At 49.7% G+C, this 15,475-nt stretch overlaps 2 protein-coding genes across 3 annotated transcripts in view; one reads left to right on the top strand and one right to left on the bottom strand.

Moving 5' to 3' along the window:
- The window catches only part of IGSF3 (immunoglobulin superfamily member 3), a 94,762-nt gene extending 89,267 nt beyond the window's left edge, over nt 1-5,495 (top strand). For both annotated transcript variants that reach the window (XM_042037883.1, XM_042037882.1), the window contains 2 exons: nt 1,374-1,802; nt 2,520-5,495. In XM_042037883.1, coding sequence (XP_041893817.1) covers nt 1,374-1,802; nt 2,520-2,770 — 680 coding nt within the window. In that variant the 3' untranslated portion in view covers nt 2,771-5,495. The remainder of the gene's footprint in view (nt 1-1,373; nt 1,803-2,519) is intronic.
- A 252-nt stretch (nt 5,496-5,747) lies between these two features.
- On the bottom strand, nt 5,748-14,918 carry ADPRH (ADP-ribosylarginine hydrolase). Its single transcript, XM_042037884.1, has 4 exons — nt 14,450-14,918; nt 13,386-13,732; nt 7,645-8,005; nt 5,748-6,955 (listed from the first exon to the last, which is right to left on the bottom strand). The coding sequence occupies exons 1-4, from the start codon at nt 14,863-14,865 to the stop codon at nt 6,568-6,570; spliced, it is 1,512 nt and encodes a 503-aa protein (XP_041893818.1). The 5' UTR covers nt 14,866-14,918; the 3' UTR covers nt 5,748-6,567.
- Nucleotides 14,919-15,475: the final 557 nt, after the last annotated feature.

The following is a 15,475-nucleotide window of genomic DNA, read 5'->3' as shown; positions in this document are numbered from 1 at the left end:
TGTTTGTTTTTGTTTCATAGCAGTCAGTACTTAACAAAATGACTAATCATGCTTGTGACTCATGTCTCATTAGTGAGGATCTCCAGCCTCATCTGTCAGGGCTATAATCATCAGCAAGGGTGGGGGGGAACCTCTTAGCACCTTCAGACATCAGTTCTCCTCTTTCTGCTTAACCTGCTGAAGGTGAGGGAGGCTTTGTGTTAGTTTTGACCAGCCATTTCCTTCCCTTCCTTCTTCTTACCTTAGTAGTCCCCAAAATCTCAGGACTTAACTCATTCCTGTTTCTGCTCAGGAGTCTTCCTTGGGACGATGTGAACTGAAAATACTTACATTGCTTATGGCCTGAAGAGCTCTGGCCTTAATGAAGGTTTTCCTCATGGGACCATTTAAAAAGTGTTGGGCTGGTGCTGTAATGAGAAGCCCACTAGGCACAGCAGCCCTATGGCTAACAAGAGCTGGGGGACAGCAGCCCCCTCCTGCAGGGAGACCCAGGGTCTGCACAAGGGAGGGCTTGCCCAGCTCTCCTTGCTGGAGGAGAAAGTGCTTCTTTCTTTGGTGAGCTATCGACTTGCCCTTCCTGCTCAGCTCCTGCCTTGGAAAGGGCTTTTTAATCTTTAAAGGAAAGCTTAGACCCAGATTGATTGTGATGCCTGGAGTATGTGCTCCCTGGCAAGATGACTAAACCAAATGTTAATTGCTCTTGAAGTCAGCCTTTAATCAACTCATCGTGGGTTCTGGCCACTCTGTCTCAGTTAGGTAAAAACATCTCTTTAGCCTTGCAGCAAGCACTAGAGGGAAAAAAAATTTAAGAGGAAGACTTGGAGTGTCATTGCTGAATCAGTGTTGAGGCCACCTCCATGGAGGAATCTCTTATCTAAATAACTTTCCAAGCTGCTGGAAAAGGTCTTCTTCTCTTCTGTCATAATGATTTTCAAGTCCTTTGAGCACTCTCAAAGAAATAAAAAGCAGGGAATGCAATGTTCCGTACAGCAGTAGCTGAGGAGGAGTAGCACATTGCTCCTCAGCACATGCATCAAACCTTGGTATCCTGACACATTCCCGTAGCACATCTGGATGAGCTGCAGCAGCTTTCTCCTCTCGTCCCTTAGTTGGGGTGAGGGTGGGCACAGGTAGGGTGGTGCTTGCGGCCAGCTCCTGTTTGACCCTGTGCTAGACAGTGTGTGGTGAGGTGTGGATGCTGTGCCTGCAAGGTTGGCCACAGAGGTACCTGTGAGTCTTGTCAGGCTGCATCAAGCTTTGGGTTTTGCTTGGATCATGCCCAGCACCAGAGTCACGACAGACTGTGCTGAAGCACGATGGTTTTGATCATAGCATTTTGCTCAGCGCTCACCTCTTAATTTTTGTCATCTCAGATCCTACCTTGCAGGTGGACACCGCCACCGCCAACCTCACAGTGCAGGAGAAGGAGTCCTTCCCACTGGACTGCAGCATCCTGTCCCGCTCCAGCCCCGAGTCCCACTTTGCAGTGACGTGGTACAGCCTGCGGGCCAAAGAGGCGGGCGACCGCGCCGAGGAGGGGGAGGAGGAGGAGGAGAGGGAGGCAGTGCTGAGTGTGGGCCCTGACGCCATCTTCAGCCCCGAGGCTGGTCGCTGGGAGGGCCGCCTGCGCTTCCAGAGGCTCTCGGCGGTGCTTTTCCGGCTGACGGTGCTGCAGGCTGGAGGTGCCGACACGGGCAACTACTCGTGCCGAGTGGAGGAGTGGCTGGCAGATCCCAACGGCCTCTGGTACCGGCTGGCCGAGGAGGAGTCAGGGGTGGTCGCTGTGCACGTCCAGGATGCAGGTGAGGAGAGGTGACGACTGTCTGGGGCCATGGCCTGGCATTCCCTGTGTCTTTGGTTTAACCAAGGAGTGAATGGCACTGGGGCGAGTCTGTGGTGCTGGTACTTTTCCAGTCAGCTCGATGGCTCTTGCCAGCTCTTGCTTTGCTGGAGTATCTACACTGCACTCAGCTCTGTGCTGGGGCTGCTCACCCACAGCATTTACCAGCTGGTGTGTCTCAAGTCAGTGAGGACAGACCTTGCCACCCACTGGGATTTAACCCTCCCATTTGGGAGTAAGTTGGATTAGCTCTGCACAAGGGTGCAGGCTGTGGCAGGCAGGTCTCCTCACAACTCTTGAAGCTGTTGGATGGTTTAGAGGCCCCGAAGGTAACTGAGATCATGAGATCTAAGGGAGGTAGAGATTCTGGGGTCCTGCTGCCTTTGTGTAGCACCACTGAGAGAATGCAGGCTTTGCAAGTCTCCCTGCTTTATAAGATACTATAAAATCTCCACCAGGGAGGACTCTTATCACTCATGAAACTCTTGGGGGGATAAAGCTGAAATGTGCCCTGTTATAACTTTCTTCTGTTCTAACACTGGTACATTTTTCCCAGAGCTCCACCTCCTGCACTGACATAGAATAATGAGCATCTGAGGTTTTTTATGTTTCTGACGGAGTTTGCATGCCCTGATTACAGAGAAGCCATGAAATGTGACCACCCTGTGTCTCTTTCCAGGCTCCACCCTGCAGTCTGTCATCTGCTCCAATGATGCCCTCTTCTACTTTGTGTTCTTCTACCCCTTCCCCATCTTTGGCATCTTGATCATCACCATCCTCCTGGTGCGGTTCAAGAGCCGAAACTCCAGCAAGAACTCGGAGGGCAAGAACGGGGTCCCCTTGCTGTGGATCAAAGAGCCTCACCTCAACTACTCTCCCACTTGCCTAGAGCCACCAGTCCTCAGCATCCACCCAGGAACCATAGACTAAAGAGGCAGAGACACCTGTAGGGACGCACAGAGGGAGAGAAGCAGATACACCGGGAACCCTGAGGAACACAGTGGGGTTTGTTGTTCTTGTTTCTTTTGTTTCAGTGTTCTGTGCTTTGACACAGTGGCTGAGCTCTGCCCAGCCAGCGGGAGCAGGAAGGTTCAAGGCTTCTTCCAGCACCTGTGGGAACGTTCCCCCTCACCCCCCATGGACAGAGGCACTTGCTGTACATAGCGGATGTTCCTCTTGGACTAATTTGACTCACATCAGTTCCTGTCTTTTGGGCTGTTACTTTTTTATTGTTTCTTTTTTGGTCACTTAAAGAACTGTAGACTTCCCCTACCCTCCACACAGTGTGGAGTTCCCAGGGGGTAGCTGGTCCTGGGATGATCTCTTTGGAAGTAAATGTATATGTTTTCCAAAACAAACTGGTTTTCCTTCTCGGACTCAGTGCCAGAGTGAAGAAGGTCTTTTCCTAAGGTGCACTGAGCTAGCTCCTTCCTCTTCCAAACCAGACAAAGCCAGGTCTGTCCCCAGAGGGGTTAACTGGGCTGTCTCTCAGGAGGTCCATTTCAAAGACTGGCTGTAGCCTCAGCATCTTCTTGCCTCCATCTTGTTTTCTCAGGAGGGAGCAATTCACCTTTTGGGAGTGTTCCCAGGTCTTGGAGAGACTGAATATTGAGCATGTTTGTGGTCAGGACAAAAGCAGTTTAGTTTGTCTCAAGGAACTGAAGGGGGGAAAGGAAGGAGGACACCTGAAAGCCCTGACTATGTTGTAGCAAAGAGGGTCCTTGTGTGGTCTCACCAGAGTCATGCTCCTCCCTGGTGTCCATGCTGCCACCTCTGACAAGGCGGATCTCCTCTGTGCCCCAGTCATTTGGGAATGGGAGGCTTGATCCAGTCTCTGAAGGCTTCAACATGACCAAAGTAATGACTCTAAGAAGGAGGAAAGGATAAGCTCCACGGGTCGGGTTCACAGTCCCTGGATGGTTCAGCCACAGAGCCCAGTAGCAAACATGCCACATAGGGGGAATGTGCAGTTATAACCACCACGTGTCACGAGTTTTCCTGTGGCTGCACTACTTCCCAGTGTGAGCCTGGACAAAGCAAGGAACCTGCTGCACATCAGCACCCTGGGGACTTCCTGTCCCCTTGGCCAGGAGAAATCTTCCCCCTGCGTGTGTGTATGTGCATCTGCCTTTTGTTTCTGAGACTTGAGGAAGAGAATCCATTTCTCCAGAAGCTCCCACTCCTGGCAAAGTCACCTGCTCTTGTAAGAGTCACTGTGGCAGGAAATGCTGTTCTTTCTGTGAAAGATATGGCTCTCGTGAACCAAACCAGGGCTCTTGCCACGTGGGGCACCTGACCTCCTGCACCCCCTAATGCCAAGAACCCCTGCCCTGTCCTGTGGAGGAAACCGCCTCCTCCCCCACAAGTGTTATGTCTGGCGGAAGAAAATGTTTGCCAAAAATGGCCTTTTGTTGTCTTCCTTGATGTCTTCCTGGCAAATCCGGCCATTTCTTTTTTTGCAGCGTGGCTGAAGCCAGCCAGGGGCAGATGGGCACAGCCGCAAGACCCCCCTGCCTCACGTGTGAGAGGTGCCATACCCACAGCCGTTGTCCTCTCCGGAGGGTCGGACTGCTCTTTGGGAGCAGAGGGGACCTCAGCAGATGCTCTGTAGCACTCAGTCAGTTAGACCCTGATGCCTTGATGTTTCAGAGGTGGTGAAGCTTCAGGTAGGAGATCTGCACCATGAAGCCTTGCTCCTGTCTGGGAGAGGACCCACATGGCTGCAGATAGTCTCGTGCTAAGGCATTTGAAATTGGCCACCTCTGCACCTCCACCAGAACAGCACTGGTTTCTTCTTCTGCTGGGAAGCCCCAGTTTCACTCGTCCCTCTGTGAAGTCTGCCTCCTCAAGACATAACTGCTTACTGGCCCCAGCATATGCATAAAACCACACTCCTATATCTGTATGTATCGCACACCCGCACACTTGTCTTCCCTTTCTGGCTAAGACGTCTGCAAAGAGAGGAGTGGGATGACGAGTGAATGGAAATGAAGAATCGAGGTGCAAACAGCTGCAGCTGCAGCCAGTGGGTATTGTTTCCTGACTGTGCCATCTCCTGTATGTACTGCTCCCGGGCAGGAACCACGACTCACTTCAGCTTTAAGGAAGAAGAGAAAATGAAGTCAGCGGGAGCCGTTCTTTCCTGGGAGAGCTCTGCTCTGCACCTGAGCCACACTCCTCCTCACCACCCTGTCTGCCTCAGAGCAGGGCTCTCCTGGAGGCCTGCCCCATGGCCCTGTCCCTCTGGGTGGATGGGGTCCCTTCCCAGCCCTGCGGTTCCTGCACAGAGCCCAGGCTTTCCTGGGAAGTGGCTCCCGTGGTGGTCCCTGAATTTACTTTGCTGGTGACATTTCTCCATTGCTCTGGCAGTGTGTTGCCCAGTCTCAAACTTCTCTCCGTTTTTATAAGGCAGACTCTTCCTGTAACGAGTTTTAACACAAAGCTTTTCAAACCACTCTCTCTGCGGTAACTTTCTGTAATGAATCCAAGAAGAAAGAGAGAGACCCTGTCCATGCATGATGTGGAAATAATGTTTGGGATTTTTAAAAAAAGAAAAAAGAAAAAAAAACCAACAAAAACTTTGTACTATGTTGCACTAAAACATGTTTTATACAACACACCCAAGAGCTGTAGTAAACTGTGTTGAAATTGTGAATCCTATTGCTGCTGGTTTTTGTCAGATTTGGGCTTTTATTTTGCCTTTATCTGCACTCCCTGCATAAGGGTGTGCTGAGGCCCTCTTCTTGGGAAGCCTCTCCCACTGCCCCTATTCCTGGATGCAGTAACTTCTTTCCCTACCATTGGTAGCACATCTCGTCTTTCTTGCAGCTGGAGCTTGTAGACACCTGGCACCCTCTGATTTCATAGCCCTTCCATCCCTTAACCCATGCCATAATAGAATATCCCATTTAACAGAGGCCTGTCAGGTCTTTTTATTGAATGGGAAACACTGTTTTTGAAATTGTTCTGCAAGCAGTAAGTACTTTACTGTGTCATCATCTGGATTTGAAGAAAACCCTTATTTTAATAGAATTATGCATAGCAAATGTTAAGCAAATTACCTTTAGTAACCTTGATGAAAGCAGAATATAATTCACTACTGAAGCTGATGTAAAATGCAACCTGTTAATTCTCATTACCCACTTTTGCCTTAAGTAAGGATTTGATCAGGAGTCTAGAATTCCCACATTCCCTGGAATAGGGAAGTAGCATGCTGCATTCCTACCTGTATCGCGTAAGTGGTGTGGAACTGGGCGAAATGTGCTGCTTACACACCTTTGAGGCTGGATTTGGGGTTTTTTTCCACATTGATTTAAAACAAAAAATATCCTCTGCTAAAATAATTTTGTAAGAAAGGTTTGTTGTCCCCAAACACAACGGGCTGCTTGTGCCCCCTGATCCCCTTGCAGGGGGAGGATGCTAGTTTGGGGCAGCCTGAGTGGGGTTTGCTGCCTGACTAGCAGGGCTGCAGTGGGTGTGCTCCTGCTCCACTTGAGGACCAGACAATGTGCAGCCACCCTGCAGCACAGGAGGGATGCCTCAGGGGACCATTGTGTGCTCCCATCAAACCACCAGCCCCAAACTAACGCTTCCCCTGAAGCCAACACACAGAGAAAAGGTTCTGGCTCACACTCATGAGATTTAATCCAGTGGGTTTGCAATCCAAGCGAGAGAGCATGGCACAGCCGGTGGTAAGTGTGCCTGTGGGCTGCCCTGCCATCTCCTGCCTAGATGATGCTGTACAAGCCCTTGGCTACCTTCTCCAGGCGGTCCTTGTACTCCAGGTGGGCGTAGAGGGAGGGGGGAACGCCCTGGAAGCCGTGAATGACGCCCCACCAGCTGGCAGCGATGGCAGCAGTGGAGTCGCTGTCACCCCCGTGGAAGAAGGCGCGGTGGGCCAGCTCCGTCCAGGAGTCCCCCGCGCCCAGCAGGGCGTCGTAGGCGATCATGGGCGTGTCGTGCCCGCTGCTGCCCGCCCAGCCGCTGTAGCTGAGCGAGGTGTAGAACGAGTCTCTCTCTTCCACGCCGTACTTGGGCGGGAACGTGGGCGGCGAGACCCCGTCCGCGATGCCTCTCTCCTCCAGGTATTTTCTCCACTGCTCTTCGAAGTAATACCTGCCAAACAGGGGATGGGATGCAGCGGCTCTAAGTTGTCCCAGGACAGCAGCACACACCCGAGCACCACGCAGGCACCAGCGGAAAACGCGCCACGTCAAGAGCCCAAAGCGAGGGCTCAGCAAAATGGCAGGCGGCCCCCATTTGTCAAAAGGGACATGATTTACAGTAAGAGGCACAGGGACATGTTTCAGTGAGTTAGATTTCCCCTCCCTCCAGCCACATGGGAGAAGGCAGCCCAACACCTGCAGGATTCAAAGGCTCAGAGTGAGAACTGAGTCATCCTCCCAAATTCAGAGCAGTTCTACCTCTCTGTGTGTGCCCCTGCACACAGAGCTGCAGTGAATATGCAGTCACATTTGGTTATAACTTTCAAACTGAGCTCAGCCCTAAGCCTAGTACTGTTCCCCAGCCCTGCTTCCCATCTTTCATAAGATCAAAGTTGTGTGAGATGACCAGTCCACCCACTTCATAGTGGATCCAAAAAACGGTCACAACTACAAGACCCAAACACAACTTGCCTTTTTTTTTCACCCAAGCTAAGGTATTCTGAATTGATTTAATCCTATGGCAGGCGAGTGCTGCCCTAGGAGTTTACCATAATGTGATTACTGAAACTTTAGTATGAGCAGAGCTCGCCCTGTCGTACGACAGCTTTAAGAAATGGCAGTGCAGGGAGTGCAGCTCACCAGTGCTCCATGTTCTCCTTCACAAAGAAGCCGGAGTCCTGCACGTAGGCTTTTGCCTGGGGCAGCACGTCCATCAGCCCCTTCCCCCAGGCCGGGGGGGGCACGCTGTTCACTGCATAAGCCGTGAAGAGGGCCGAGGCCAGGGCCCCCAGGTAGCCGGTGGGGTGGTGGTGGGTCATGCGGCCGCTCTCGATGCTGACTTTCACAAGGGTTTCCAGCTGAGCGGGGTCGTAGAAACGCAGCCCGATGCACATGGCGCGCATGGCACCCCCGCAGCCTCCCGCCCGGGGGCTGAACGGGATCCTCCAGCCATCCGGCCGCCCCGGGTCCAGCTTCATGGTGCTTTCCAGAGACATGGCGCCTGGAGACAGCAACCACAAAGCCCAAGAGAAAGAAGAAACAGAAACATCAGCAGGAGACAGCTCGGGAACTGGGGAAGACAGGCAGGGCAGTGGGGAAGAAAGCACTGCTCTGCATTGGAGCTTCCCTTTAAAAGCATAAGTTGTCTGCTCACATACATATCCTGCCTGAAACTGCTGGAGCATCCTGCATCCTCCCCAGCAGACCTGATAATTTTTGTTTGTGAAAATAATTAAAAGGTCTAGGGGGTAGGAAACACTTCGCTGCTGAGTTACTGACATTATTTATATTTACATTTCATGTTATCCATAAAACATATATACTAATAGATATATACACATATACTTAGATATCTCCCTGTAAACAGAAAGGTTTGTAGGATCTCTGACAAAAGGCAAGTCTAGGTAACTGCTTTTTCAGTTTAGCCTTTTTACAGGACTTTTAAAGGCAGAGACCCCACAAACTCCTCAGGAATCTTTCTATTGCCTCACTAATAGAAAATGTACTGACAGAAAATGTTTTCCAGCTCTCCCTTGCTGCAGTTTACGTTTGTCAGAAAGCCTCGAGTGTAGCACCTCCCTCACCTCAACATGGTCTGCATAACTGGCTTTACTGTACTCCTCTTCCATAAGCTGAAGAACAAGCGTACTAGGTGACACCAAAGGTTTGTCCAGCCCATTAGTTCATCTCCAAACACTGCCACTAAAGGGTAACTACAGAAAGACTATACAAAATGAGGCAAGCCCACCTCCATCTCTTTCATATTTCTGCTATTTACTTTTTGAAGAAATTACTCTGCTTCTTCCAGTGCTGCTGCTTCAGACTAACACTTGTCCAACACATTCATAGGACAAAAAAACACACCCAAATTTCAGAGCCCAGCCAAGACAGTGGAATGTTTTGAGAGTTAAGCCCAAATTCTCGTGTGTGAAGAAGAAACAGATTTGGAACATTAAATTACCTTTGATTCTCTTCTACCTTGCCTTTTTCTCCTAGTCTTCCCTTCTGGCCCAATCTGAAATACTTCTTTTCCAACAGGAGGGTAAATCAAGGCAGGTTTCAAGCAGCTTCATTAAAGTTTTGACGTGTTGGACAACGGCAAAGGTGGACCCCACAAATCCCAGTGTGCTCAGTCCTCTCTCAGACACACAGGGTCAACCAGCAGCTGGCTGTTACCACACCCCCAAAACTAGACTGTTGCTCCTACACTTTGTTCCCTCACTGGCACAGGTAGCTGATGAACTTGCAGGTGCTCTGTTACTTGGGAAGTCAAACTAAATAGAACAGAGTAGCAAGGAGGAAGCCTGGTCAAGCAACTTCACCTCACTTTGGTGCAACTCAGTCACCATGATCCGTGACCTTGCTAATCACAGCAAGGCACTGCACTAAGTCCCCTGCAGAGCTCTTGGCTTCTGCACTTTCGTGTACATGTTTGGCAGTAGGGTTTGGTTTATGGCAGCCTGTTTTACCTGCATGTACAGCACCCTTGTAAGTGAAATATCTCCAGATCCATGCACAGCTTTAAGACTGGCTTCTGGACATACACTGAAAATAACTAGCAGCTGGCCTCTGTCAGGAATAATGTCATGTGCTGGGCCAAGTGTCTTTAGCTCTACTGGGACCAGTCTCTGACTGAAGTACCTGTGAGTTTGCTTTTAGGATGTCTCAACGTGGGAACATGTTCAGGCTTCTAAATCTGCTTTTTGTGTAGTTTACTAATTCAGCGCTGGCTGCTGTGTATCAAAATTGTTAAGAGGGATATCAGTATCATTTCCAGCTTCATGATGACTAAAAGAAAATTGAGGCAATTTTCTAAAAATCTCACCTTACCAAGCATTGTACTTAATGACCTGTAACAGGACATTAAAATGAACCTGTCAAACAAAGCCACATTCTTAAAAAGATGTGCTAACTACTCTATTTGTATATTCTGGTAAAAGAGAACTTCCAGGAAGACAGGGAGGAGGGGAGAGAGCACAGGGACTAAGGTAGCTTAAAATCAAAATCTGCATAACAAAACCAAAGATTACTCTTGCTGAAACTTCGAGAAAAACATTTCTTCAGGACATGTATGGGCAGGATGAGACCACACACCTCAGTTCTTCATTAAAAAGTGAGGTTGTTCTTGCACTAATTGTAGTTAAAAGAAAAAGGAAGATGACAAGGCTTTAAATGGAAAGAAAGACTGGTTATTTTGCAATACAATTTGCTTGCAGCTTTACGCCTGTGCATATTATTTTAGGAGATGACTACTGATAACTTGGAAGTGGAAAAAATTGTGTAAAACAAACCAGTGTGTAACAGCTAAGACTCCTAGCATTTATGAAGTATTGTAAGTATTATCCTCAGGCTTTGAAACAGTTAAAATATTAAAACATTGGAAAGCCAATTTAGGAAGACAAAGCTGGAATCACACCAGGTCTTTTTTTTAAAAAACTGCTGTAGGGAGTTTTTGAATTAGGAAATTGTTTTGGAAATCCTTCACATCCTGGTTAGGAATCCTTTGTACTAACAACAGGAAACTAGAAGTCACCTAACCATGGTACTGGTCTAATGTTACAGCAGGGATACTGTAACACGCCTATACCAAAGCAGGAGTCCGGTGGGAAGGCAATCTCTAGGGAGGGACTGTCGGTAGGTGTTTGAGCGCTGCTCATTTCCCCAGCCGCGGCCGGGGCTCTGCCCAGGAACTCTCCCAGTGCCGGCCCGAGGGCCCTTCCCGCGCAGGGAGCACAGAGCAGCCAATGGGAGCGAGGCTGAGCAGGGGCTGCGGAAACCCCGTGCCGCCCTCACGGCCCCGCGCCCGGCGCTGCGCCATGGCGGCGGGACCAGAGCCCGACAGTCTAAGGGAAGAACAAATACAAGGAAAAAGTCGTGTGTGAATTCAGGCAACCTGAAAAAGTTTCAAGAACAGCTGGACCCTATTTTTGGAATATTCCACTTCTCTAGACTCTTCATGAGCACAGACAGTAACAGTTGCTTGGGATGAGATAAAGGTGAGATAAAAAAACTACATAGTGGTAAATAATTCCAAAGGGAGAGAACTTGGACCAAAAGAGTTTTGAAACAGATTTCCTGGAGAGGCACTGTAGTTGAACTGTGAAAAAAGAAGTGTGTCTAAGCTTGTGTAGCTTAATTCAGTGGCTTTGTAATCTGCAAGGAACAATGAATTTGGGGCTGTGGCACATCACGAATAGCAATAATAGATGTAGGGGTTACCTTGTCATTGAATTACCGCGGTGAGTTCTCTCCTGGGGCTGCGTCCCTGAGGGACCCTGCTGCGGCTGTCCTGTGACTCAGAACGTTGTGGGAATCCCTTTGTTACCGCACCTTTGCGCTTTCAGGTCTGGACTCCCTCATGTGAGCCATCAGTGTGACTTTCCCCCACTGTTCTAAGGAAATTTCTTCTGTGTTGGGTGAAAAGTTCCAACAATAACTTTCCATTCTCAGCCTTCAGGGCTGCAATTCCCTGGTGAGTACTTAGGCCGGAATAGCACGACCCTGGGTTACGTTCTCAGTTAAAATCCATTTATTCTGAACTGCCAAAAGAAGTTAGTGGCATGCAGCTTTTATCATTAGGACTTACCAATATGGCATGGAGACTCCAGACAGCAGACAGCTTTTCCGGGTATGGATTAGGTATTCCCTTCAGTGGGAATTAAACTTCTAAGGGTCAGGATTTAAGGTCTCAGAGCTAGCATACCTTTCCTGTGGCTGCAGCAGGAGCAATTCAGATTTTACGACGTTAAATTGTTTTTGGACCCTCTAAACAATGGGTGTTTCTTTTTTTACCTAGACAATCTGACCTTTCCTTGTCACTCCTCTTGGCATCCATAGCAAATTTGCTTTCAAATTCTTCACTTCAAAATGGGAACTTCTTGTGGGCATATTACAGCTCAGTCACAGAAGGAATGCAGCACTAACATTTAAATTTACTAACATTTAAAATTTAGGTTCTTCTCCTTTTCATCTTAGGTTTTCGTCACCAAGCTTAGACGGTGAAAATACCTTCCAGGTACTGTCTCACTGCCAGCTGTGGTTAGTCCACCTTGGCTGGGGGAACTAAACGATGCTGCTTCACCAAAACTGCAGTGAATCTCTTGGAAGTGTGATCTGCCAGCTTTTGCTATCCTGACAAGTATCATTACTCCTTCCTAAATATTTTATTGATTAGGCCACTTCAGCAACTGGGATTTACGGGTGTTAAAGAAGACTGGTAATTTAGTTCTTGACACAAGGATAGGAGACCACTATGGAAAGGTATGTAGAATAAATTCCTGTTCAGGTTTCCAACCTGGTTTGCTTTGGAAATGCACAGCTCTAATACACTATGCTCAGTGGCAAGACTTGGCCTTTCCCATGTTTAATGTCAAGACAGAACACTCCTGACATACTCTGGCCACTCCAAATAAGCATGTCTAAGCCTACATACAATTTTAATGTATAAACTTTGCACAAGACTGCTGAATTTGAGTGTTTCCTGGATACTTCACACTTCCTGCACTGGTCAAATTAGAGGCCCAGCCAAAGCAGCTCCAGTTTAAATGTAATCCAAGCATCCAGAATGGCCTGGGCCACGAGCACAGAGACAGATGGAATCCTCGGGGAAGAGCTGGGTGAGGAGGGCTGGGTGAACTAGGAGCCAAAGGGATATGTTGTACATGTCTTGGCTACTGTAGCCATCAAGGTGCCCTTCCTGAATACTGCCAGGCCCCTGCCTGTGACACAAACTCAGCGCCACTGTGTCTGTGCAGAGAAAAGAAAGATGGTGGAAGTACAGGGTTCAGAATAGAAGATTGTGGCCTGACTGTCCTGTTGCAGAAAGCAGGCATGCAGAGCTAACCACAAGCAGACTTTGGGTTTAATATTTAATATGTAATTATTCCAAGCAAGGATCTCTGTGCCTTTAAATATATTTTACATGTAATTTGTTGCATTTATGATGAGTAATTCTGTATTAATTCTGTTTAAATGTGTTGCTTTAACACAGCATCTCGGTGCATTATAATCAGTGCATTATACTGATTGAATGTGCATTTTTTATGCACTGAATGTAGGAATCCCAAGTGCAAAACCCATCACCCTTCCCGAGTTCAAGGCCAGGCCTCAAAAACACCTGTAAGAGTGTTTTCTAAATGTGGGCAAAACAGTATCTTTTTCATCTAGTTCAGAGAAGCCCAAACTAGTTCACCTTGCCGCCTTCTGTTCTCTTTAGCTCATCCTGAAACAGGCACTGAGTGTGGTTTTGCTTTTACGTAAAACACAGTTAACACTCTGAACAGCCAAAAGCAGAGCCAGGGCCAACCCCAGCTGCAAGCTGCAAGAGAGACACAAGCGCCAGCACAGCTCTACCCAAACAGTACGATGGATGGAGGGGTTACCTGGAGCTCTGCCCTCCATGTCATTCATGCACTCCTTGTAGTTCTTTGCAAGCAGAGTGTAGAGATGTGGTAAGCTTGGGTTTTTCCCGGCAGCTACCAGGGCTTCGGCCGTGGCCAAGTGCATCACGGTATCATCGCTGACTCTCCAGCCTTGGATGCTGAAGTTGCCCAGTCCCCCCATCTCTGCCAGCTCCTTGTGGATGACTGGGCCGCTCTTCTGGAACTCCCACCTCCCATTGTAATAGCCCAGCGTGTCACCAACTGCACTCAGCACTAAGGATGCCACATAGTTTTCTATCTCCTTAGGACATATTTTTTGTCCCATGACTACTTCAATGTAGAAGACACTACAAAAAACAAAAAAAAAAAAAAAAAAAGAGAAGGAGAATAAAAATTAAATTTTTCCCAGTCCAGTATGGGCTTGTACTGCTAAGCTCCAGCAGGCTGGACACCCTGCCTGGCACACGAGTCTCACTCAGACGATGTGTTTCTTCATAGCGCATGGACCCTGTGCACCTACCATGAGTAAGTGTGTGGCAGCTCCCGTGGAGCCCAGCCCCGGGCCAGGGGCAGCTGGACATGTCCTGCTGGGACACTGGCAGCAGCCCGGGACAACGCTGCATACTGTACCCGGTTCAAAGACCAAAACCCAAGGGCTGAACCATGTGCAGGGTATGTGACCACAGCCATGTTCTCCACCCTTCTGAGTGCATGAACAAGCTCAGATCAGCGCCCAGAGGCTTTTTTACCCTGGGCTAAGGCGAGGCTGACCCTCAGAGGTACAGAAGTAAGGGGTATGGGGTAAGGTTTGGCTGAGCTGCTCAGCTTTGGCAGGGCCAGGCAATGGCGGTGACACCTGGCCCTGCTTCTCGGGCAGGCTACAACAGCGTGTGCTCGCACAGGCAGCGCTCCCACCCCGCGGCTACTTCAACCATGAAATATCAACCACGCCCTCGCCCAAAAACCCTCCCCAACTCTGGGTGTGCGTCTCCCTTTCGCTTGTGAGAAGCGGAAGCGGGGAAGGCCGGCGGGCCTACCCGAGGCGGGGCCCCGCGGGTACTTACACGGCGAGCCCCCCGATGGCTGCCAGCCCGGCGAGCACGGCCACCACCTCGAGCAGACTGCGAGGAGCCCACAGGGGCCCGCCCCACGCCATGGGGCGCGGCTGGGCCTCCGCAGCCGGGGGCCCGGCCTGTTTAACCCGTCCCGGGCCGCTGCCCTCGGCCCGTCCGCCCGCGGCCTCCCGGGGCGGTGTCACCGGGCGCGGCTCCTCCTCGCCAGCCCCCCGGGCCCTCTTTGGCGGGCCCTCCCTGGCAGCCCCCGAGCCCTCCCTGGCAGGCCCCCGGCCGCGGCCGGCTCGGCGCGGCGCAGGCGGAGGCGGCTCGGGCTTGCTTTCATTTTCGGGGCTGCCTTGGGGCAGGGAGCGCCGGGGGGAACCCTCGGAATCGAAACGGGCACGTGGGAAATGAAGGCGACGCATGGAAACGAAATGTTTCCTAAAAAAAAGAGGAAAAAAAAGGCGCTTTCAGCAGTTCCTTTGCGTGAACAACCCCCCCTGCCCTCCTCCTGGCTGAGCAGGGTCCCACTCAGTGTCTGCGCTGCAGACAGATCTTGGGAGAGTTTTGCTTAGCCTTGGTTTATATTTCCCCTCCTTGCTGCAGCCTGAGGAGAGGCTCCAGCCTTTTCCGGGGACCTTTGCCCCTCTGCCTGCCCCCTTAAAGAACCATAGAATTGACACTGAAACTGCAGGAAAAACAGAAACTTCCAACAACATCTTTTCAATGTTAGAGAATCACGGCATTCCTTTATTCTGGCTAGGATGTTATTTCAGCCAGGATGTGCAATAGAAATTATTTCATCCACACTTTCCTGTGTTGTGCAGTGAAAATCATTCCACCATACATGGTTCTTTACTAGACTTTTCACCTATTTATACATAAAAATCTCTAAAGACATTCATGTTCATTGGTCCTAAATTACAAAATTCTTAGTATTCGATCTCCTGTTGGTTATTGATCTCTTTGCCTTCGATGCTAATTAGGTCCTGACTCTGGTTTTTTTCCCAGACCAGGTGTCTCCAACCACACCAG

This window comes from Corvus kubaryi, unplaced genomic scaffold (genome assembly GCF_017639235.1).
Source record: "Corvus kubaryi isolate FWS band 111438036 unplaced genomic scaffold, C.kubaryi_AGA036_p1.0 37391, whole genome shotgun sequence".
NCBI lineage: Eukaryota > Metazoa > Chordata > Aves > Passeriformes > Corvidae > Corvus > Corvus kubaryi.
Note: the sequence above shows the minus strand (reverse complement) of the source record. Positions and strands in the feature narration are given on the sequence as shown.

Excerpts from the sequence above, each read along its gene's own strand:
- ADPRH (XM_042037884.1), bottom strand. The coding sequence starts at position 14,865 with ATGCGTCGCCTTCATTTCCCACGTGCCCGTTTCGATTCCGAGGGTTCC. Across the intron at positions 8,006-13,385 it reads CATGGAGGGCAGAGCTCCAG|GCGCCATGTCTCTGGAAAGC; the intron begins GTAACCCCTCCA and ends TGCTGTCTCCAG. Across the intron at positions 6,956-7,644 it reads AAGGAGAACATGGAGCACTG|GTATTACTTCGAAGAGCAGT; the intron begins GTGAGCTGCACT and ends CCTGTTTGGCAG.